The sequence below is a fragment of the Tamandua tetradactyla genome, chromosome 12 (assembly GCF_023851605.1).
Source record: "Tamandua tetradactyla isolate mTamTet1 chromosome 12, mTamTet1.pri, whole genome shotgun sequence".
Taxonomy (NCBI): domain Eukaryota; kingdom Metazoa; phylum Chordata; class Mammalia; order Pilosa; family Myrmecophagidae; genus Tamandua; species Tamandua tetradactyla.
In genome coordinates this window covers 35218432-35242972 of record NC_135338.1, presented here as the reverse complement: position 1 = coordinate 35242972, position 24541 = coordinate 35218432, and the positions used below count along the sequence as shown (strand labels likewise).

The 24541-nt window shown below is 47.1% G+C and overlaps 1 protein-coding gene and 1 long non-coding RNA gene across 3 annotated transcripts; one reads left to right on the top strand and one right to left on the bottom strand.

Annotated features, from left to right (window-relative positions):
- Window positions 1-1946: 1946 nt before the first annotated feature.
- TGFB3 (transforming growth factor beta 3) lies at window positions 1947-22455 on the top strand. Its single transcript, XM_077123126.1, has 7 exons — window positions 1947-3444; window positions 10480-10643; window positions 10942-11071; window positions 16033-16140; window positions 17868-18039; window positions 20192-20345; window positions 21298-22455. Exons 1-7 carry the CDS (start codon window positions 2958-2960, stop codon window positions 21454-21456), a joined length of 1374 nt encoding a protein of 457 aa, XP_076979241.1. The 5' UTR covers window positions 1947-2957; the 3' UTR covers window positions 21457-22455.
- On the bottom strand, window positions 12184-24459 carry LOC143652033 (uncharacterized). 2 transcript variants are annotated; one of them, XR_013160372.1, is made up of 4 exons: window positions 22167-24459; window positions 21546-21643; window positions 16010-16100; window positions 12184-15267 (listed from the first exon to the last, which is right to left on the bottom strand). It is a non-coding gene; the product is annotated as an uncharacterized LOC143652033 (long non-coding RNA). The 2 variants fall into 2 exon arrangements; XR_013160371.1 differs by having other exon boundaries at window positions 22280-24459.
- Window positions 24460-24541: the final 82 nt, after the last annotated feature.

Here is a 24541-nt window from a genome sequence, read left to right as displayed (position 1 = left end):
TTTTAAATGGCTCTCACCTTCTTTCATGGGCAGAGAGAAGCCCCTGTGTAGTGGCTTCCGAACCTTACTGAGCATCTGAATCACCCAGGGGGCTTCTTAAAGGTAAATGTGTCAGGGCCCATCCCTGGAGATTCAGATTTGGTAGAGGTGGAGTCCAGAAGCGGTATAACTTTAATAACTGTCCCTTCCATCTTACAAGTGTTGGCTCAAAGTTCTCCCCAGTGAGGCCTCTGCAAAGTCCCCCAGCCCAGGCAATTCCCACCCCCCTTCCCTGCTTTAATTTACTCCATGGAATTTATCATCTTTTATCGTACTATGTAACATATATTTAATTTACTGTCACCTCTAGTGCCCCACACCTATTTCAACAATGTAAGCCCCATGAGAGCAGGAGTAGATGGGCTTTTTTGTTCGTTTGTTGTTTGTTTGAGTATATAGCTGTATCCACAGAGCCTAGGAAGTGGCTGGCATAAGTGAGCATCAGAAAATATTTCTTGAGTGATGGCTGAATTCCAGACTCTGTATAGCATAGTGGTTAAGGGCTATAGACTCTGGCAATAGACTTCCTGGGTCCAAATCCCAGGACTGATACCTACTAGCTGTGACCTTAGGCAAGGCACGTTTAAGCTTTCTGTTGTCTAGGTTTTCTCATCTCCTATGTAAATGAAAATAATGCCTGCCAGAACCAGACAGCCTGTGTTAAACATAACAGCCACGGCTCAGAAGCAGTGTGGCCTTTTAACCTTTCTGTGCCTCAGTTTCCTCAACTGTGAAATGATCCACCCCTGCCCCTGGGGACTCAATGAACATGATCTCAGCTAGTGGTCTAGGAACCAGGTGTAGGAGCCCGTCCTCTCAGAAAGGGTGGAGTGGGGTGGCAGGCAGAGCACTGTTTCCCAGGAAAGTGGACACTACAGAGACAAGCCCTGTTATGGGGAGGTGAGGGGAAGAAATGTGCCTTACCCTCCCTAAACCCCTCATGCGAAAAGACCTGGAAATTCAGGCCGAGAAGGCCAACCATAGAAGAGAAAGAACTTCCCCTCACCCATCTGGGAAATGGGCTCGGGCCAACTGCTGACTTCGCGTTCGCTGGCGTGGTTCCCCGCGGAACCATCAGTGGGGGAGGGAGGCTGCGAACATCTGGATGACATTTCTGCCGTGAGCGGCTCCAGAGCAGCGGCTCCGGGAAGGGAGAGGTGCACTTGTACGCACGTCTGGTCGAGAGGGAGGCTTATTCCCCAAGGCCCGCGGGTCTTGTTTGTCTCTCCCAGCCTCTCTCCCCCCGCCCCGCCACCAGCCCTCCCCGCCTTCCTGGCTCTCGACCCACCGAGCCTGCTTCACTGGCGGCCTCGCCTCGCCAGAGGGCACCCTCGATCTTCCGGAAAACGCCACCATTTTCCCTGCCCCGGGCGCGCCTCCAAGCTTCAGCTCGTCGCCCGACTCCGAACTTGTCAATGAAGAATCCGGGCCGGGATCGGCGCGGGAGCTGACCCCAAGCCCGCTCCCAGGCCGGGCGTCACCCGCGCCCAGGGTGGGCAAGGCGGTCAGTGCGGAGCCCGCGCGCTCCCTCCTGACCCTGCCCAGCGCTCGGCCCGGCACGGGGGCGGCCCCGGCCCTGGGGGGCAGGGAGGGAGAGGACCGACTGACAGCTGGCGAGAGGGCGAAGGAGCTGTGGGAGCAGAGGGACGGGATTCATAGGAGTAACTTTCCAGAAAAACAGTCAACGTGTAGCCGCAGGAGACTCCAGGAGGGGGAGGAAAGTTCAGTTACCACGTCGAACGAGAGGACTCGCAAAGTATTTTTCAAATGGCTTTTTCCTGTGCCTGTTTAAAACATTAAAACCGTGCAGCAAAGGAGGCTGCGTGAGCTGGTCCCTCCCTCCCCCATCCCAGGCCAGAGACGTCATGGGAGGGAGGTATAAAATTTCAGCAGAGAGAAATAGAGAAAGCAGTGTGTGTGCATGTGTGTGTGAGAGAGAGGGAGAGAGAGAGGGAAAGAGGGAGAGAGAGAGAGAGAGAGAGAGAGAGGAGAGAGAGAGAGAGAGAGAGAAAGGGAGGGAAGCAGAAAGCCAAGTCCACAAGTCCAAGGGAATGAGCAAGAGAGGCGAGAAATAGGGGAAGAAGCCTGAGAAAGAAGGAATAACAGCTTCCTGGAGCAGGCGTGCAGTGAACTGGCTTCTATTTTCTTTTCCTTTTCCTTTTTATTTTTTCTAAAGAGAAGCAGGGAAGAGAAGCAATGGCCGGGGGAGAAGACAAGTCGAGGTGCTGGTGACCCTGGGCGTCCAAGTGGATTACTGGGGCTGGTCTCCATGGGCCTGTCCTCCCTGCCTTCTAATTGCACATAAGCCCACATCCCAGCCAATGAAGACGCCAGGCAGCGTGGACAGAGTCATTTAGAAAGTCCCCGAGGAAGTGTAAACAAAAGAGAAAGCATGAATGGTGTGCCCGAGAGACAAGTGTGTCCTGCGCCGCCCCCACCTCTAGCTGGGCCAGCAGCTCCCCAGCCCTGCCTCTCCCCACCTACTCACTGGTGATCTGACTTTTTCTTTTTTAAACAATTTTTTTTTTAAATTTTATTTTCCATTCTCTTTCTCTTATTCTCCTTCGGGGCAAGGGAAGGATTTTGATTTCAGGACTCAGACGTGGTCCTTGGGCTCCTTCTTTAAAATACTCACTTTCTCCCCATCACCAAGCTGCGTTTGGCAATATCAGATATCCACTCTATTTATTTTTACCTAAGGAAAAACTCCAGCTCCCTTCCCACTCCCAGCTGCCTTGCCACCCCTCCCAGCCCTCTGCTTGCCCTCCACCTGGCCTGCTGGGAGTCAGAGCCCAGCAGAACCTGTTTAGACACATGGAGAAGAATCCCAGCGCTACAAGGCACACAGTCCGCTTCTTCGTCCGCAGGGTTGCCAGCGCTTCCTGGAAGTCCTGAAGCTCTCGCAGTGCAGTGAGTTCATGCACCTTCTTGCCAAGCCTCAGTCTTCGGGATCTGGGGAGGCCGCCTGGTTTTCCTCCCTCCTTCTGCACGTCCGCTGGGGTCTCCTCCTCGTTAGGCCTCGCTGCCCCCCAGCCTCTCTTCCCACTTCGCACATGAAGATGCACTTGCAAAGGGCTCTGGTGGTCCTCACCCTGCTGAACTTTGCCACGGTCAGCCTCTCCCTGTCCACTTGCACCACCTTGGACTTCGGCCACATCAAGAAGAAGAGGGTGGAAGCCATCAGGGGACAGATCTTAAGCAAGCTCAGGCTCACCAGCCCCCCTGAGCCATCGGGGATAACCCATGTCCCCTACCAGGTCCTGGCCCTTTACAACAGCACCCGGGAGCTGCTGGAGGAGATGCAGGGGGAGAGGGAGGAAGGCTGCACTCAGGAAAACACAGAGTCGGAATACTATGCCAAAGAAGTACATATATTCGACATGATCCAGGGGCTGGCGGAACACAGTAAGTCCCAACTCTCTCTGAAGTGTCTTCCCTGGAGGGTCTGAGCTGAAGTCAGGAGCTTCGTGGGGGAAGAGGGGGGTGGGGGAGGGGGCACTAGCGGTGGCCACAGGGCTGGGTGTCCCAGCATTCACCAGCACAGCGCTCAGGAGGTGCGATGCCCAGCTGGGTCTGGGTGCGTGGGTGGGGAGGGCGACAGAGCCTGTCTGGTAAGAGCCGGCTCTTCTGGGGAGCCAGGAGCCCTGGAACTGAGCAAGCTTGCTGAACTCATATCACATCCTTGACTGATTTTAGTGTGGTATTGTGCTATCCAGGGAAACATGTGCGCTTACCCATGCGATCACGTAGGTAACTGTAAACATACGGGTCCTCCTAGTTCTATGAATCTGGAGACCCGAGTCTCCTGGCTTTCCCGACTCACTGTGACACGTCTCTGATGTAGTTTTTCCATTCCTTGGGAAGAAGAGTACCTGCCCCCAATTAATGTCTGTGGAGCATTTTGAAGCCCAGGCAAGAGACAACTTCTTGCTCTCTGGGCCTTTCAGAGTAGCTCACACACGTGCCTCATGGGAGCTGTGTGCGGTGGGGAGGGGACACGCGTATGTTTGCATGTACATTATCTTACAATTTACAGTAGACACATTAATGTGCTTAACACGGGCCTCTTTTCAGGCCTGCGGACCCAGGAAGGGCAGGGTCGTGGTTCCGGAGGTGTCTCTGGGCGGGGGCGGCCCTTTTGTGTCTGCGTGTCATGGAGAGAATGGGTGGGAGGTGTGGCTGTGGGTGCAGAGGAGAATGTGTGGCTGGGAAGGAGACTTCCCTGGAGGCTCCCGTCTGTGTGTTAGAAGCGGAGAGGCTTCTGGGTGAGACGTCTGGGTGTGTTTGTACACGTGTGGAAGTCATGTGTGTTTACTGAACAGGGATTTGAAAAAACCCCAATACAAGGGAGAAATTTGGCAGATGTTGAGAAACTGACAGCCCAGGAAGGAGGAATGTGAGCCACTCGTGGGCCAGGGACTCTGGGAGCAGCTCTGTTTGCTTTTTCTACCAGCAGGTGTCCTCGCCGCCCTGACTACCTTGGCCCGGCGCACATGGGAGGTGGGCTGTGTCCGAGTGGGGGTGGGGGTGGGGTGGGACGGAGGGCCAGGGTGGGGGCGGTCAGCAGGTGAACTGCAGGGGCTGAAAGGAACCTGGCTAGAGGGAAGGAAGGGGAGTGGATAGCTGATGGGTGGATCAGCTCTGGCTGGAGGTGCGAAAGCCCTGTTCCGGGCAGGCCTGCAGAGGAGCCTGTGGTTACTGGCGAGGGGTTCCCACTCCTGTTCCCTGTGGCTGCCTGGAGCGCCCTTTCCTTTGGATATGGCTGCCTTGTGGGGCGGAGGCTGGAGGACGAGGCAGCGGCAGCGTTAGTGTTCCTTGCCCATGGTTCTCTGGGTGGGGCTGGCTCCGGGTCAGCCAGGGGCCCCCAGTTCCCAGAAGTACCCAGCAGCTGGATGGCTGGGCCCCCAACTCACGGGCCCCCATGAAAGCGGGAGATGCTGGCCATGAATTTAGAGGAGGGTGGAAAGTTGAGGCCAGCAGGAGAGGCCAGGGCAAGAGGGAAGGACTCGGGCCTTAACGGCCGGGTTAGGAGGAGGAGTCACGGAGAGGAAGGATTCTGAGTCATGTGGGCCCACCCAGCCTGGAATCCTGAACCAAGAATGAATGAGGCAGATGGATGCAAGGGCACGCCAGTGCAAGCAGATATCGGTTTTGTGCATAAATAGTGAATGACCTTGGGAAAAGCCAGGGCAGAGGCCTGCAGATGCTGGGCAGCTCTGCGACTACAGCACTGGGATCTTGTAATTGCAGCAGGTGTGGGTGGCCCTGGGGTTCAAAGTGGTCTCAGGCATAGGTCAAACCTGAGACAGTGAGGAGGATGCTGGGCGGAGTGCTGTGGAGGGGCCAGTACCCGGCAGTATGCAGGCAATGCCACAAAGGCTTGCAGGTGCGGACAGGAAGCGGACCCAGACTCTGTGCAGCTGTTGGAGGTGACACGGAGGCTGAGCAGATGCGGGCCTAGACCCGCCCTGCAGCTGGGCAGATGCTGAGCCAGCCGCGGAGAGGCAGCCACACCAGGCACATTAATTATAAAGAAGGCAGTGGGTAGATGCGAACACCCAACAGATGCCGAGTGGGAGCAGATAGTCATCATCAGAGGCTTGGGGAGAGGGAAGCCTGTCCTTAATGTATTAGGGTGGGCAGGCGTGGCACTGGGTCTGTACGGGAAGGGGAGGGGACCGATGGGGTCCAGATGACAAAGCTTCTGCTGGGGAGCTGATGAGATCACGTTCTCTTTCACATTTCATCACTCCCAACCACCTCCTTTATCCCACAACAGACAGTCGGAGAGAAGTGACATTAGGAACTGGGGCAAGAAAACAGGGAGCTTTCTAGAGAGGTAAAGGGACAGGAGAAACAGCAGAACATGCAAGCAAAGAGAACAGGACCCAACATCTGGCTCTGTTATTTCTCCACTTTACAGATGATGAGACTGAGACCTGTATTGGTTAAATAACTTGCCCAACCAGACCAGGGACTCTGAGCTACACACTTGCATGCAGAACTCATGCCTTATCCACTAACGCCCAAGCCTCAATAGAACTTGAATTACCACGGAAATGAATCACATACAGGACCAAGCAGAAGACTGGAGCAGTCATTTCAGCAACCCAGGTGGCAGATTGTCTAGGAATAACTGGATTTGTTCTTTTTCTTTAGCTCTGCCTAACCTTGGCTAGGAAATTCATACCACCACAAACCTGCTACCAAATTCACTTAAGGGTCTTTGTTATATATTTAACAGAGAGTCTCAAGCTGGTTAAGCAACTACAGCCGGGTGAAAGGGGGCACATCACCTCGATGAGCTTCAGTTTCTTCATCTGTAAAGTCAGAGATAATCTCACATCTATTTCAGCTGAAAGAATTTTATGATTACATCTGAGATGATAAAAGACAGTGTTGCTGGGGATCAGGGCAAGACTCTAGTCCCTTATAGAATTCTCTAGGATCTTGATAACGGGAAGAGAGGAGAGTCTTCTCTGACCTGTGTGGAGGGGATGGACATGGTGTTTCAGTTCCTTTGTTGTCCTTGTTATTGCACTATCGCCAGTGGAGGTGTTAGCTCCTGGCTTGTAATTATCTGCATCTGGTGGGAGACTCCTGTGGTTTCCAGCAAAAGGCAGCGTGACGGCAACCAGCAAACCTGGAGCTTCTGAACTTGATATTTTAGCCTTTCTTTTCTGGCTAAGTTTAGATTTTATTCATTCTGAAAAGTAAAAGCCATTTCATATTGAAAAAAACTCATTTTCTTTGCTAAGTGCCAATGTCCTCTGCACCCTTGGTCAGTGTTTCCCAAGTGAAGTCCAGAGGCCTCCTAAATGTAAGAAATGTGCATTCCAAGGCCCTACTTCCACACTTACAGAACCAGAATCTCTGGGTGTGGGGCCCTGAGAAATCTGAATTTTGAATAAGCTTTACATTGGTTCTTAAGCCCACTTAAGCTTAAGACTCTGTGAACTAGGGCACAAATATTTCCCTAGAGGGGCTGCAAACACAGGTGCCTACAGAGGCCAGGCAGGTGATGTAGACGGTGTAGAGACCAGTCATAGCATGTGCACAGTGATGGCCAGCTCGGGACACCTGGCCTCAGGTTCGTGGTGAGAATGGGGTGTTAGGGTGGACCCAGAGTGCGTGTGCCCTATAAAATAAGGGCAGCCACTGCTCAGCTTCTGCCAGTTGTTTCCTTCAGGAATGTCGGTTCAGCTTGACTAGATCTTACATTTCCCAGGAAAGCAGAAGATCTGGGTCTTTCTGTGGAATCTCCCAACTTTTAACATGGGCTTAATATTGTTTACGGGCTTCTAATTCCAAAATTTTCAAAATGTTGCATTGGCCAAACCATGCCTATTCCGCTAAAAGGTTATCTCATTTAAAGGTTAAGCCACTAAAACGGTGATTTCTCAGACATCCAGAACATCTAGAAGCCATGATACCCTTTGTAGAATACTATAAACTGTAGTGCTCAACTCTGGCTGCACATTAGGATCTTATGGAGATCTTAAAACAAACAAACAAAAGGCTCCTGGCCTACCCACTCCAATGTTGTCAGAGTATCGGGGGAATGCTCCCAGGCATTATGTTTTTAAAGCTCCCCAGGTGAGTCTAATGTACAGCCAGCGTGAGAAGCATTGCCACACTGATATATGTAGTTACATCATTGGTACCAGCAGTAATTGCCCTAGCATGTATACACTAGATGCATATAAACCCAGGCACACCTAGGCACCCAGATGTCTGAAAATATTTTAAAAGGCAGTTGATCCAAACATGGTCGGCTGTTTCCTGTTTTTTTCCATGTACACTTTGCGCAGATTCTCTTTGCTTGTTTTCTCTCCCTAGAACTTACTTGCAGAAAAATAGCAAAATAGAAAAAATGGCATCCATAGATGAGGTACAATCAAATGATCTAGATTCAAATCCCATCCCTGCCACCTACTAGCTGAGTGACCTTGGAAAAGTCATTTAACTTCTGATGCTTAGTTTTCTCTTTTGTAAAATGGTAATTTTTACTGATTCTCATTCTCCTCAAGGATTGTTAGTGTCAGATGAATTAATAAAAGCTCTATAAAATGTAAGGTGATATTATTTTTTATTTATTTACACTGTAGCTCATTCCACATATTATTTAAGTCATTAGTAGTCATTGGATGCAATTATTAAGATTTTATTTACATTTTCTTTTCTCTCCTAGGCAATTCTTTGTAAATCACCAATGACTGTGTGTGAGTTTCGCTTGCTAGTGTCACCTAACTCACAGTGTGGGCAAGACCTCTCTCTGGGACTCAGTTTCTTCATCTAAATGACCCCTGATGTCCCTTCCAACTTCATCAGAAATCTATAGATCCCAATGATAAAAAAAAAAAAAAAAGACCCTTCCCACCTCTTTCTTGAAATCTTAAAATCCCTTCAAGAGGAGTCCATGTTAGGAAATAAATATTTGATTTATGGGCTGGAAGAAACCAAATATTCACTTACTTGTGTCCTGAAAATTCTCTTCATTTATCACTCCCCTACCCCACCCCCAACTCCTGGCTTCCCACTGTCTTGACCCCACTCTGAATCTCCTCACTGGCACATGCCATCTTCTCTTACCCTTCTCCTTTTTACAGCAACATGCAAATTGCACTAACATACCCTTTATTCCCTCTTCCAGATAGTTACTGGAGTTCAATTATAAATGAAGTCATATTGACAACTGCTCCTTCAAAACTCAAGTGTAACAGTACTCGAGTGGGTCTGACGTCGTTCAAGTGTCTTTTTCATGTCCAGAGGGTTACAAACTTGTAAACCTATAAATTAAATTGCTATCACCAATTCCTTCTTAAATAGTTCTTGCTGAAATGGTTTGGGGCATAATTGGCAGTATTTGCTCTTTCAAAGCCAATTATTAAATTAAGGCTTCATTAGCCAGAATTCACACATTTGTTTGCCTAACAGCTGTCCATTAATTTTCCAAGAACCCGTTTCAGACCCACCAGATAGAAATTTCCAGAAACACTCATTCATCCTTTCGTAAAGATCAGTAGCGTATTTGCTTGTTTCCAGGCCTCTGAGCCGTCTCGCCTTGTCTGTGACTTCCTCACTACCCCTGCACTCATTCCAGTCATGTCCATTATGTGTGGAATCTGGGTCTATGAGCTTGAATTTCAAGTTCTGCCTATTGTTACCATTTATGCAGAAACATTTTCTCTGGGTGTCAAGGCTACTCAGACCTTGAGGTTGTCAAGTGTACTAGGAACAGAGAAAAGACAGGATCTTTCTCTCTTCTGTTATCTGGCTCTAAGCATTGAGAAAGAGCATTTGCTGCCTTCTTTCTTGGGGACAGGAGTACAAAGGCCAGAGAGGTACCAGAGGCTGGCATAGCAAATGCTGTCAGGGCAAGAGACCCCTAAAGAGAAATTAGCCCAATGGGGATGGACCAGCCCAGTCTGGAAAGAGACATCTGTGGGTTTGCCAGGCTCAGGAGGTTGCTTCATTATGTCTAAAACCCAAAGTTGATTATGTTGCTGCACTGCTCAAATACTTTCCTTGGCTCTCTACTGTTGAGGGGATGAAATCCATCCCCTCAGTCTGATATTTCAGCCTTCCATAGACAGACCGCAATCTTTTGACTTGACCTCTTCCATATGGCTCCAGCCTACCTGCTTTGTGTTCCTCTTCATCACATTTCATCCCTTCCCTGCCTTTGCTTCCAACAGTCCCTCCATGTAAAATTTCTTCCCTCCCCACCCTCAAACCTTAGCTTCCCGCAGGGCCCAGATCAAATATTGCCTCTTCCATGAAGTGTTCCTTGCTCTTTTCTTCCTCTGATCTCCCCTGGCAACTCCTGGGCTTCTGCAAAGACTCTCCACACATTCTCTCTGCTCTTGGTATTTGGATCCATGTATAACAACCTCCCTTGAACAATGATTCCCCTTAAAGGCAGAAGCTTTGCCAATTCATCTTTGCTGCCCCGATGTATAGCACCATACTTGGCTCACAGCATTTGCTCAACATGTGTTTGATAAATGGGTGGCTGCAAAAATGAACCAACATATGAATGAATCAACTAGCTTCAAAATGATTAAACTACTAGGGGGAATTACCGATATCTTTTCAAAAATGTATATTCTCTAAAAGAATAAGAAAAGTCAGACTAGAGAGCCTGGCCATAGCTGGGATGTCAAGGCAATGGGAGGAGGAGGCAATCATATCTGACTGCCCAGCATTTAGTGCTGTGCCATTGGGCTCTTGAAGTCTCACTGCTCCCAGCTCAGGCCTGTGCTTATGTCCAGGGCCACCAGGACTCCTCCTCCTATCTCCACCTCTAAGTAGGAGGCCTCAAGCCTCTAAGGAGGTGACAGGTGGGCCTTGGTCCCTCAGCGAGTAGGACTACTGGCAGCATGCTGCTCCGTGGGTCTCACACATGCTGCACCTCTTCCTGCCACTTTATCTCCTTAGATGAGCTGGCTGTCTGCCCCAAAGGAATCACCTCCAAGGTTTTCCGCTTCAACGTGTCCTCAGTGGAGAAAAATGGAACCAATCTGTTCCGAGCAGAATTCCGGGTCTTGCGTGTGCCCAACCCCACCTCCAAGCGCAATGAGCAGAGGATCGAGCTGTTCCAGGTAAACTCCCTCCCAGGACAGAGTAGCCCAGATGGGGAAGTCAGTTCCTCTGCTCTATCAGGCCTCCACTCCACCCAGAGTTCAGCAGACCTAGGTTTGAATCCTGGCTTCTCTGAGCCTTGGTTTCCACATCTTTGTCTGCTATTAAGAAGATTAAAAGAGCTAACTACCTCACATGGTGGAAGGACTAGCATTCAGAGGTTTCCTTTTGCTCCCCTCTCCTGTCTTCCTTCATGGTATCACATCCCTGTGTACTCTGTCTTGGCCTTGGGAACTTACTCCTTTCTCTATCCCATAGATACTTCGGCCAGATGAGCACATCGCCAAGCAGCGATACATCGGTGGTAGAAATCTGCCCACACGGGGCACGGCTGAGTGGCTGTCTTTTGACGTCACTGACACTGTGCGTGAGTGGCTCCTGCGAAGAGGTGGGTTGACACTTGGAATGGGCACTTTGGAAGGAACATGAGGTCCCTTTGGTCCTTCATGAAATAGAGGGAAGAGGGCAGGCCTGGAGAAGTCACAGATCTGAGCTCAAAGTCTGGCTTTACCATAGATTCTCTGTGTGTCCTTCATTCATTCACCCAACTAATGTTTATTAAATGCTCATTCTAAGCCACGCCCTGTGAATTCAGCAGTGAACAAGACAGGGAAGGACCCAGATCTCACAGGGCTATTGTTCTGGTGGGAAAGATACATAATAAACCAGTAAGCAGATTGAGAAAGAATTTCAGATGGTGATAAATACTATGAAAAACAGAAAGCAGGTAATGTGATAATGACTGGCGGGGGTCCAACATCAGATGGTATGCCCAGGGAAGGCTTCTAGGAAGAAGGAATTTGTGTGCTGTGATCTGAGTGATAGGAAGGAGCCAGCTTATGAAGGTCAGGATAAAGGACGTTCTAAGCAAAAAAAAATAGCAGGGCCCAGGCTTTCCCATGGGAACAGGATGATTTGTTCTAATGGAAGCGAATAGATTGATGTGGCTGGAGCATAGTGAGTTGAAGGGGGAGACTGGTGTGAACTGGGGTCAGAAGGCCATATGATTAAGTTCCTATAGGGCATGGTAAGGAATTAGGGCTTATTCCAAGCGTGATGGAAGCCAAGGTTGGTCTATAAGTGGGTCTGGTAGCTGGGGGGAGGTGATTGGGTTTCCATCTTCAAAAGATACCTCTGACTGCCATGAGGTCAAGAGAAGAAGTGGGAAAACCAATTAGGGGGCATTGCAGCAACCTGGGAAGGGCAGTGGGCTTAGAGTAAGGCAGTAGCAGTGGAGATGGAACTGAATGTATTATGTATTTTGGAGGTAGAGTCAGCAAAACAGGCTGGTTACATATGGGATGTGAGGACATAAGAGAAGTTGGGGATGAATTCTAAGTTCCTGGACTGAACATCTGGGGTGGGATCATTGATTGAAATGAAGAAGACGGGGAGAAGAACAGGTTTCAGGCAGGTTCTGATTTGGCCGATTAAGTTGGAAAGGTCTATTAGTAATCCAAGTTGGACTGTCCACAAGGCATATAAAACTTCACACATCCAAACTATCTCAACCATTTATGATTTTGTTATTTCAGGTAAGGAAAGTGAGGCCCAGAGAAGTTAAGTAAGTTGACCAAGTCATCCAGCCTAGACTAAACATGGGTCTCCTGGCTGCCAGTTCATGGTGTCTGGTACTTGATCTGCTGTTCCTCTCTTGTCCTAATTTGACTGGCACAGCCTGGTCTGACTGCTGCGAGTATATATGGTGCCCCCATCTGTTCCTCCTCTCTCTCTTTTGCAAAGAGTTTCCTATTATCCTCAGCTTTGGTAAAGCTGCAGTCCATCCACAGACTGATGCCCAGAGTCCCTGGAGCATGTGCATCTTCCTAGAACTCTGGTGTTTAGGAAACTAGTGGTTAGAGCTCTAAGGCAAAGAACACACAGTGCTTGACTAGCCATATTGTTTTAAATTTAACCAGCAGTCAATATATATTTTTTTCCAGTATCTTTTTAAAAGTCAGGAGATTTCACATAAAACCAGGACTTCGGTTTTTCTTGAAAAAAAATTGGGAGATTTTTGGTAATGAGCCGCCAGAGATGAGTAGCAGCTACCTTTTAGATGGCCATGTATTCTTCAGGTCCCCACAGTTGCCACCATTCCCCACTGTTCCCCAAGAGCAAGGCTGTCGGTTCCTGCTCCGCATCGTATACGGTCTTGCTTTGTTCACTGTAACTTGCCTGGGTGTGTAGGCATCTGAGTGTGCAGGCCCCCACCTAAGGGGAATTGTTTGGTGGCTAAGCTAGCAGATTCTGGGCTGGAAGCCCTGTCCCTGCTCCAGAGGTATCTGGGAATTCCATCCTTTTCCTCCTACTGAGCACGCAGGCAAAAGCCTAGGAGAACCCACAAGGATCTGCCCTGTTGGGAAATCTGACTCAGATGGCACTCCGCCTAGAGCCCGACATGGCTACAGAAAGGAGAGGCCGGGGAAATTAATCTCTTAGCTTCCCTGTCTGATTTTGATCAGCTCCACCTGAATTTCTTTGAAGCCCTGGGCACTTGGAGTTTTTATTTTCACAGCTGCAGAACTCAATGAGACGTGTGCATTGAGAATGATTTCCACCCTCCTCGAGACATCAAAAAGATAATTTCATAATAAAACCTATGGGTCCCCCACCCACTATCCTGATCACTGCCAATTCTGAGGTTAGTTCTTCTGGAACCTTCAGTTCCCACTCAGGCAGATGCTGCACTCTCGTCTATTAGGAGAATCATCACACAAGCCTTTACTCAGAGCTCATAAGTCTCTTCAGAGTTCATGCCCCCAAACAAGACAGAAAATGGACTCCAAATGGAGCAATTGGCCAGTGTGGATGGATGAGGAAACTGAGTCACACATATGCAATTCACCAAACTGCTGAGGGCCTACTGAGTCCCCAACACCCAGGCTGCTTTCTGGTCCCGGTACTCAATGGGTCTTCATCCAGGGTCCTCATACCCTCAGGCTATTGCTCATCCATTCTGCTACTTCTCTGTTTGCAGAGTCCAGGCCTCCCCTAGCGGGCTGGGCAGTGAGCATTCCCAGCCTGGTAGCTCAGGATAGGTAGGACACTGGGAAAGCACAACCATTTTGCATACCATGGGAATGTGTGGGCATCTTCTCTGGTGGTTTTTGTTGCCCCCTCCTTGTCTTTAACAATCTTTGGCACCAGGCTTACTGTGTTTGAATCCTTGCTCTACCACTTACTGGTTGAGTACCTAGGACAAGCCATTTAATGTCCCTAAGCTTTAGTGTGTTCGTCTGTACAATGGAGAACAATCATATTTCCTGGTTTGTAGGATTATCATAGAGATTAAATGAGTTAATGCATCTCAAGTGCTTACAGCATGCTTGACATGTAATAATGCTCAACAAATGTTGGTGATTATTGCTATTGTCCTCTGAGCCCTCTGCCTAGATACAGCCCATTGGTCAAACCTTGCCACCATCTCATGCTTACCACCTTTACCCCAACTCTAACTCTCCCCAACACATAGGTCTGCACCTTGACTTTCTAACTCACAGAAACATAAAATTCACCCACTCCAGGTCTCTCCTAGCCTACCTTCAACCCTTTCAGGGACAGGAATACATTATGTTGTTAGGCAGCCCATTTCAATTACCCTGGCTCCTTCCCTTCAGCTACTTTAAATCAGGAAGAGGAACCTTTATCATGCCTCTATCTCTGTTTATTTCTTCTTCTCTAGCTGGGTGGGGCCCACCTGTCTTGTTTCTACTGGTCTTCTTGCACCAGTGCTAACTTTGTAGAACAGAAATCTTGACACTTTGCAGGTGTGAATGTGTTCCAGAGGCTGCCCTGACTTAGGGCAGAACAAATCTGGTTGGGTTCTGGAGTGTATGGAAAAAGGGATTGGGCTAATATTTCACCAATAAGACTGGACATCCAGCCCTGCTTAGCAGTGAATGGAATCTCTGTACTTGGACCAGATTGCCCATGAGAAGGATGCTGAGCCAGCCTGGATCCTTCAGGGTTTCCTCTGATGACATTAGATTTCAGGAAGGCCCAGGTTATCCCCAAAGGCAGATGTTCATTCAGAACTAGGGTTTCCTCAGGGAGCTGTAAACCACTCAGCTCATTGAGATGCTGACCCTGAACCTAGAGGGTGCCATCTTCCATGGCCTTTCTTGTGCCTGACCACAGCTAGTTACTGCCCTGTGGTCAAAGAGCTCCTCTCATCAAGTCTCATCCACCAGAATTGACATGTTGCCAGAGCCTACCTGATTTTCCCTGCACAAAAGTACTTGCTCCAGTTCAAGCTTTTTGGTTTCTTCCTCTTCTACTTTACTCTGTCACTTTTATCAGTTTCTCTGCTTCCCTGATTTTGGGAAACATATGATCCCTCTGCTATTAGGCAAAGAGCCAGAGGTGGCTGTCCTGCATCAGAATGTCAGACATCTAATTCTGGCAGCTCCAGGATTCCTCATGCTAGTTGTCTCTTAGCTCAGACTGCATAGATACTTAGCCACGGCCTCTATCATCTCTCTTGCCCACTCCCTAATTCCACAGTGTCTTCCAGAGCTGGTTATCATCCCTTGGTGAGCCATCCACATTTCCATCTTCCCCATAATGCTGAACAAGGATTCCCTAAGAAGAAACTGTTATGTAATTTATACCTCATTATATCTCTGTTTCTTAAGGAAATTATCGCCAAGTGTTACCATGACTTTCATCTTGTTCCTTCTGGAATCTACCACTTTCTCAATATCCACAATCATAGCCCTGGTAGAACTGCTGGCATCTTCTGCCTAGACTGATTCAGCTTTCATTTGCAGGTGAACTTGCCTCTAGCATTGATTCCTAACTTTAAATCCTGTGCTTAGACTGTGCTACTTTCCATCTTGTGACCTTTGAATAGAGGCAAAGACTACCACCTCTCTGCCCCAGAGGTCTTCAGTTACCTCTTTCCCTAGTCTCCTCTAGTCTCTCTGCCTCTTCCTGACATCATTCCTCAGCAGGCTGACTTGAATATCTCTTTTCCCACCAAACACCTTGGTAGAATGACTGTTTTTTTTTTCTGTCTATCCTGTATTGTTGTTCTTTTCCCCCAAAATAGGTAGGTGAAAATTTTCTCCTAAAACTATCCTTTGAAAATAGCTATTACAATTCCGCTTCATGATACCAACTAGTTCATGCTCCCATTTGGTTGCATATAATTTAACAGAAATATACGTGGAATGTAGCAACATGTGTGAAGGTCCAATCTTTTTGGAAGCACGTTGTCTCCTGCAACCCTCTCTATAACTCAATTCCTATGAAAGCAGAGGCCTTAGCCTATTCTTGCGTGGGTTGTGACCATACTTCCCCATTACACAAAGTGATTTCTCACCAATTCTGTGTCTCATTTTGCAGAGTCCAACTTAGGTCTGGAAATCAGCATTCATTGTCCATGTCACACCTTTCAGCCAAATGGAGATATCCTGGAAAACATTCATGAGGTGATGGAAATCAAATTCAAAGGTAACAAACAAAATGGATGTGAGTGTAAGGTGGATGGGAGAGTTAGTGGGGCAGGAAATGACCACCAGACCTCAAGAAAAGATATCAAGCTTGCTCACAGAGATGGCCAACTATTTAGTACTTGGGTAGTTCTCCTTTGTCACAAAAGCAATGAGTGTAATGTCCACTTTGTGGATATAGAGAATTCATTAGCATCTGGAAGGCAGTGGGATGTTGGGAAGAGTGTGGTGAAATTAGATTTAAGCCCTTTAACCTCTCCGAACTGTCAGTGAGATGGGGATGAAAGTATTTCTTTCACAGGGTTGTTATATAAATTAAGATATCAAATGTAAAACACAGTGCCAGGGATGTTCAACTAATAATGGTTCTCTTCCCCTTATCTGAAAGGAAGTGGCTTCATGGCCATGAGTATGAGCTTCCTCACTCTTCTAGACATTGCAAGGTCTGCTTGGTCCTTGCCCAGGAGTTATCTGGGCTTGTATGAATACTCCTGGCTCCGGATATTTTCCAGTGGTGTTTATGTTGAGATAGCTAAGTAGTTGAGAGTCACTTCTGTTTCTTTCAATGTTTTTTGGAAACAGTAGAGAGAGTGTCTAGATTTCAGGGAAGTTCTCTTTTCTTTCATATTCCCAGTTTGGGTAGCTGAGGTCATGCATTTGTCCAAGGTTGTGCCAACTCAGACGCTGGTCTGGGCCTCTCTGGGCTCCCTGGGTAGTCCTCTGAAGCCTCATTGATTCTATTTCAGAGCTTTTCTAAAAGTCAAGGATCTGACATTCTAATCACAGAAGACCTTGGGAATCCTTACCTGCAGATTAGGTTAAGACAAAACCCTCCCACTTCAGTGAAGACTTATCTGGTTCAAAAAGTTTTATGGTAAAGGGCATTTGAGATCCAGGTCTCCCATTTATGTCATAGACCTAACAGCCCTTCCTGAGGTCCAAGTCCCTCCTGTAATTATGTACATTAGAATCCTCATGTTTCTGTTTTCCATGGAGTTAAACTACAGCTGGCAGCTGTTCTCCAAAAAATATACCTCTGTTCAATTGAGTCAGTCCTCATGATGATGAACAGTAAATTTTCCTTCCAGAACTTGTTTGCTAAGCTGTTGATCATAAGCCTTATTATCTCATCTGAGTTTTGTAGCAAAAATACTTGTAAGGCTATGAGTGCAATGCAAGCATTAACAGTTATTCAAAAGTATTGTTCCTCCGGCTTCCAGTCAAGCTATATTAAATTGTGACACCTTCAGTCATAGATAGGACTTCTGTGCTATTGTGGCCAATTCAGAGTGTAAGAGGAAATCCACACCTAGGATTCTAAGTCTCAACCGAAACTGACAATCCACAGGTATGTCAGGGCACCCATCTAGTGACAAGGATGCTTCATGGATTCATGAAGTTTCCCAGGAAGCATCTCAGGAACAGTTTTCAGCCTTTTGGTAGATTTAGGTACAGGGATCACGTGGGGATCCGAACACGGGCGTCTTCAAGTGGCACCCTTCCAATGACAATGGCATTCTTTTCATACCGGTTCCTTGACTCAGTTTTCCTCTTTCTGCATCTAGACACTAGGAAGAAGCTGCGCTTGCACCCCTCCCTCTCTTTGCAGACTACGCTGCCTCTCCTCCTGAGCTGTGCTGGGGAGGAAAGAGAAGGCAGCCTCAAAGGGCTCTTCGTGCCCTCTGCTCTCCTTAGAGAGGAGATTGTCTCCTTCCTTCCCTTCTGCAGGTGTGGACAATGAGGATGACCATGCCCGCGGAGATCTGGGGCGCCTCAGGAAGCAGAAGGACCATCACAACCCTCATCTAATCCTTATGATGATTCCCCCGCACCGGCTCGACAACCCGGGCCAGGGGGCACAGAGGAAGAAGCGGGCCCTGGACACCAATTACTGCTTCCGGTGAGCCTGGGTCCACACCTGCGCTGTGAGCACCTACTGTGCTCCTACTGGGGCTCGGGCCACGCTCTGCTGGGCGACCCTGGTGCGATTCAGAAACATCTCCAGGAGAGAAGAGTTAAACTCTCTTATAAATTCCTTTTTGTCAATTCTGAGAGCCCAGCTGTTTTTCTGCAGCCCAGCTCTGTAAGGGCCTGGATGAAGTAGATGAGAAGCCTAGGAAGAGGAGAGTGTTGCTAAAATAGTTTGGAGAGGCTTGACTGAAACTTCTCCATCGCTTTCATATTTTAAAATTACTTGTGTGTGTGTGTGTGATTAATGAAGGAATTTCCATTAAAGAAGTACTCAGTTCCCTAGAAAGGGCTTAAAGATGCTATTGGAAAAATAGTAGCAGTCTCTATTTGCAGGGGGAGTTTAGCGAGGGAAATTAACAAATGAATCCAGAAATAACTTGATAGTCACTGGGCAGAGATTTAAAAAAAAAAGGACAATTTCTTAATTTATTAGGAGTCATTTATAAGGGATGGAGATGATGAATATGCATACAAATTGCTAAAAGGTAGAAAATGACCACATTTGTGAGAAGGCAAAGGATAATGCGCTTCACAAGAATTTGGTGCAGGGCGTTGCTTCATGGACACAGGAAAGGCTTAAGAAGGCTGTGGAGTTTGAGCTGAGCCTTTGAGGAAGAATGAGGTTTGTGTATACAGGGATGGGGAGGAGGAAGCGCTTCCAGGAGAGGAAGGAGCATGAGTAGGTCCTATTAGCTGGAGACAAGGATGCCTGAATGGAGCCAGGGAGAATGAATTTGAAAATCTTTAGATCTGAAAACCATGTCTTATTTGGGACATCTGAATGAACAAGGGATGCTGAGCTTGTGGAAAAGAAGGTATGGGCGAGGCAATGCAATTGCCTCCAACTATCTGAAGGCTGACATGTAGTCTTATTTTAAGTGGCTCTTAATCAGTTAGGAATGTTCCAGGCTGCAAGTAATTGTGGCTTAAATCATAAGGGGATTTCTTGGTCACAAAAGCCTGTAGCAGCAGGCTCAGGGTTGGTCTGGATGCTTAATCATGCCATTGAAGACACAGGCTTTTCCTCTTTTCAGTCTGCCAGGCTCAGAATATTGACTTTTCTTGTTTATGGTCACAAGTGAGTGCTAGAGCTCTGGGTATCTTGTCCACATTCAAGATGGGAAGAAGAGGGAAGATGAGAGCCATCAGCCCTCCTCTTCCATATGTCACCTTTATAAAGAAGCACATAGCTTAGTGAGAACTTGTCCTCATCCCTGCATACTTCCCCTTATGTCTGGGTGTTCATTGTTAGGTCATATGAACACCCTTACCTGTAAGGAAGGCCAGGAAAATGAATCTCTGGCATTTCAGACCCTGTAGTGGGAGGCAGAGAAGGAAAAGCGGTTGGACATGGCTATTGAACATATAACCAAGGGTGTCTGCCCTTGATTTGCTCTTGGAACACACAAGAAGCCAGATTGTGGCCAATAACTTTCTTTAGAAGTAGGAAGTTATAGGTCTCAGCAGATATTGAAGCAGAGTTTAGATACTTACTTGGCCAGTGATATTGCCAAATAGATTCTTTAAGGCAACCAGAATTGAAGGGGCCTGATAATCACATTCTGGGAATCATAATTCTAATAGAAGGATATGACTTATTTTGATTATATGGCCTCTAGATTTAATCAAAGCAGACATCTGCTAAGGTATGCAAGCTGCCTAAGCTTAAGACAATTTTTGGTTGGGAACATGTTAGAAAGGTGGTGAAACCGACCTCAACAAAACTGAATTGGATGGTCACATTTAGGGCTTGGTTTTACATGCCTTATGTCCCTTTTACAGTGAAAACCTTTTATAGATGTGATATAAATGGAGGCAGGGCCACATTTGCCTCTTTTCTTCATGCAGCATCTTTTTCTACCAGTTGTCCTTGGAATATTGGTCTTCAACATAGAAATGCTTTTATATTTTCTTCAGCCCTATGAACTTGAATCTGGGATTCCATTTGGGTAAAGCCACCTCTTCTAATGGCTAGGATGGACTCCAAGTACAAACACAAGGGCCAGTTATTGTTTAGTTCCTTTAATAGGTGGTTTCCTTTTAGACTGATTTTCTTTTTGTTGTTGTTGTTGTTGTTGTAGCAACCTGGAGGAGAACTGCTGTGTGCGCCCTCTCTACATTGACTTCCGACAAGATCTGGGCTGGAAATGGGTCCATGAACCTAAGGGCTACTATGCTAACTTTTGCTCAGGCCCTTGCCCATACCTCCGCAGTGCAGATACAACCCACAGCACGGTATGGAGCAGGGCCCAATCCACATGGGGTGCTGGGGTGGAGCCAACCAGGCCAGTTGAATGAATGAATGAAGGACTGAATGTTAAATAAATGAATGATGATCTGGGGTGAGTAAAATCCCTCCAGTTAAGAACCTGATCTTGGCACCCAGGCCAACTCTGGTCACATTCTGCCCTTTAAATTCCTTCCATTTACTTTGGACCTCTTAGTTACTTTGTCTAAAGCTTTTGTGTCATGGGAATTAATTAGTTGTCACATATCATCCCAGATATAACTACAGGTCAGAGAAGTGTACACATGGTTGGCATGGAAGATTGGGATAGAAAGGCTTCTACCATTAGTTAAAGAACTCTGATAATTTCAGCTTCTGGAATGTAGAAAACTTAATCTAAAAGACAATGCGAAGCACGTAAAAGAAGCCAAAATGACTGGGAAGAGAAAGTGTGAGATACTGACAAGGGAGCTCCAGGACCTCTGAAACATATCTGTCTTTCTCTCAAGGGGAATAAAAAATAGGGCAGTAATTTGTGAAGCATGTTTTCTTATAGCTCATTAGAATTACATTCTGTCTGGGGCTCCACACGCTGACACTTGTTAAATGGCCCAAGGCAGTGTTTAGTGAGAACATTTAGTTTCTCACCAAAGTGATCAGTTACAGCTAGGAAAACCATTAGAGGAGTGTATTCATAACAGTTAAGAGAATTCCAGTATCAATTTAAAGTTCCCCAGTAACCGTTATATGTTTAAACAGATAATGCTCAAACATGTGCAGATATTCTGCATTTTGTCTTTCCGGATGAACTGCAACTAGTCACTCACCCCAACTAGGTTGCAACAATTATTCTTAAATAGTTTCAGTGTCCATTTTACCATGATCAGTCAGTGGAAAAGGCCCCTAGAACTTGTGGAGTTTCCTGGGCTTCCATCCTTTAAATGATGCATCCCTTCGCAGGTGCTGGGACTGTACAACACCTTGAATCCGGAAGCGTCTGCCTCGCCTTGCTGCGTGCCCCAGGACCTGGAGCCCCTGACCATCTTGTACTATGTCGGGAGGACCCCCAAGGTGGAACACCTCTCCAACATGGTGGTGAAGTCCTGTAAGTGTAGCTGAGCCCCAGCTTGTGACGGAGAGAGAGGAAGAGAGAACTGCCACTGCCTGACTGCCCGCTCCTTGGCAAATACAAAAGCAACAGACCTCACCTTGGGGCCTGGAGCCCACAACCTCCGGCTCCAGGCAAATGGCTGAGATGGAGGTTCCCTCTGGAACAATTTCTCTTTCTTGCTGGCTCTGAGAATCACTGTGGTAAAGAAAGTGGGGGTTTGGTTAGGGGAAGGCCGAACTCTTCAGAACACACAGATTTTCTGTATTACAGACAGAGGTGATGGGGATAGAGAAAGAGGATGGCAAGTGGACACGGCGTGCGGCAGTGGGATTTCAGATTCCTTAGGGAGGAGGAGGGGCAGAGAGTGGCCGGGACAGAGCTAGATGGGAAGACACTTCTGATCTGAGGTCGGATTTGCTCATCGCTGGATTACTTTGTACAAGACAAGCATTTCTCTTCAGACAGGTTACCAAGACAAAGTCCCAGAATTGTATCTCCTACTACCTGGGATTAAGGACAAACTTTTATTTTTGCAAATTGCCCTCTCTACATCAATCAGCATCATGGGCCATTACAGGGAGAAAAATCCAGGTAATGTAGTTTCCCGTACCACCAGCTATAGTGGGCCTTGTGGGCATGCTGAACTCAGAAGCAGAGGGTGGGAATTCACCCTTTTCTGTCTGCCCTTGGGGTACCTCTCGCCTTCGTCCTCACTCACATTTCCCCTTGGACATCTGACTAGACACCTTCCAGGTCAGGGTGTGCATATTTGGATTTCAGGGCTATGCAGCCTCGGGATCTTATGGGTTCTTCTCACACACTCTTCCTTACCCGCCAAGACCTTGTGTTCATTTGGTGATCCTGGAAGCAGATGCAACCCATGAGGCATTCTGGGAAGTTGTATGTGTGCCACACACTGACTTGGCCCCAGAGGCATAGATTGAGGTATAAAGACAAATACAATTATTACTCTCAAAATCTTTGTATAAATAAATGTTTTTGGGGAATCCTGTATCATTTCATCTTATGGAAGATTGTTTTTAGAATAGTAAAGGCCTTATTCTAAGGCATAAATCTGACTTGCTAAATACCCTTAAATACCCTTTTCTTAATTCCATCCACATCTACAAATTAGAGGTAACTGAAATCTGAGGCAGAGACTCTCTCAAACATTAATACATCATTTAGTGTGAACGCCCTGGGTGGTGGGCAGCACGTGATGCCTTCTGCCATCTGGGAAGACTGTACTGCTCTTTATGTTCCCTTCCTTCTTGCAGGGTATATAATTCTCAGGCACATAGAGGTCAGGGTTCAGATTTGCAGAAAATATACCGATTTGAATTCAACATAACTATGGACATAATCTCCTGGTGTGAACCCCTGCACGCGGACATGTGTTGGTTTGCATTCACTATAAATTAGCAAGATCATCATTTAAAAAAAATCTCATCACCCCCCACCCCCCAAATCAATCAAGAACTGAGCAAGTGTCTGTGGCCAATGGCCTAAGAATATAAGGTTGTTCAGTTACTAGGTTAAGCCTTAAAGAGTTAACCAGGAACCTCTTTTCAGACAAACAGGCCACTTGAGAGTGACAGAGAGAAAAACACAATCTCTTAGTTCTCTGGCGAGGTCATGGATCCCAGAACATCACAGAATTCTATTGTGGGCTTAACATCCCTGCAATGAAATAAGCACAGTGTGAGGCATAATCCAGAGCTCTGGAAAAACATGTTCCTCTATTGAGATTTTACCACTGGGGAAAAAGTCCCTTTGAAGGTAAAATGTGCAGATTGAAGGTTATGTGCAGTATGCGTCCCACTGTGTACACGCGCAGGTAGGGACCCCAGTGTTCTCCCCAATAGGCCTCCTGACTTTGGTCACTGAGACTTTTTTCCCCCTTCTTTTCCTGTGGCCAGCCAATGCTGAGGGTTTTTCTTTCAGCCTTCATCCCATGTGGCACCCATTTACTTCTGCTGCACTTCAGGGGATTGTGTCCTTGTCCCTAAAACCATGGGTGGTAAGACTGTGCTCCATCTTACCCCAGGGGCTCCATGAGTATAAAGAGGGTACGCAGTACACCAGCACCACTGCAGTCGGCCATTGCTATCCTGAGTCTATCCTCCTGTGACAGTCATTCTCAAGTGCCAGTCATGAAAGTCACACCAGTGTTTATTAAAAAGGTAGAATTTCTAGAGATATTCAGCAGCTCTAGAGATAATCTTTAGGACTGGAACAGGATCCATGTTGCCTAAAAACTACATTTTAAGAAGAACTACATTACACCTTGCTTAGCTGGTTCTTTCTTGAGGCTACAATAAGGAAGAGAGAAATAACCTTTCTGGTCCAATAATAAACCTCCCATTTTATCTTAACCTGGTAGGACATCATTAAAATGCTGGCCTGTGGGTCACCCTACTGAACCAAGGCAACTTGATGTGCCTCCTCAAGGTTCCCCAAAGGAAACAGAACATAGTGATTCCAAATATTCCTTTTATGGAAGAGCTCTGCTCTTATCTTAATAAGCAGATAACAAATCCAGGCAGGGGTCTGGAGTGCAGCTTCCTCATTTCACATATTACAGGCTCCAAAGATACTTGAACCATTGTCTGTCAAAAATATCTTCAAGCATCCATGTTTGTTATGGAGAAGGGGAAAGAGGAATGCTGGATATGAAACTGCTGTTCAAGGAAGGATCATATGATTTATCTGGTTTATTATCAGGAGAAGTTTAGTATTAGGGAAAATGACTTGAAAGCACTTGAGTGAGTAAAGAGAGAGATCTGGTGTGTGGTCTTAGCACTTGACCAGCACATGGTGAATACGGTGAGAAATTACCTTTAAGATTCAATTGACTGGTTATCTAGAACAATTCTAAGCGCTTAAGTTGGTCTAAGAGTTCTTTTACTGGGCTTATATCCTCCCTTCCTTTTCACAAGATCCATATGGTGAGCTTCCCCAAACCCCTCCTTTCCCAATTCCACTCATCATCAGGGGACTCTGAAGGAATTCTACTTTGTCTCCTTACCAATTCACAACCAAGTGAGAAGCTGGTTCTGTTATCCAGAAGTCCCAGGAACAGCTGGACTACAT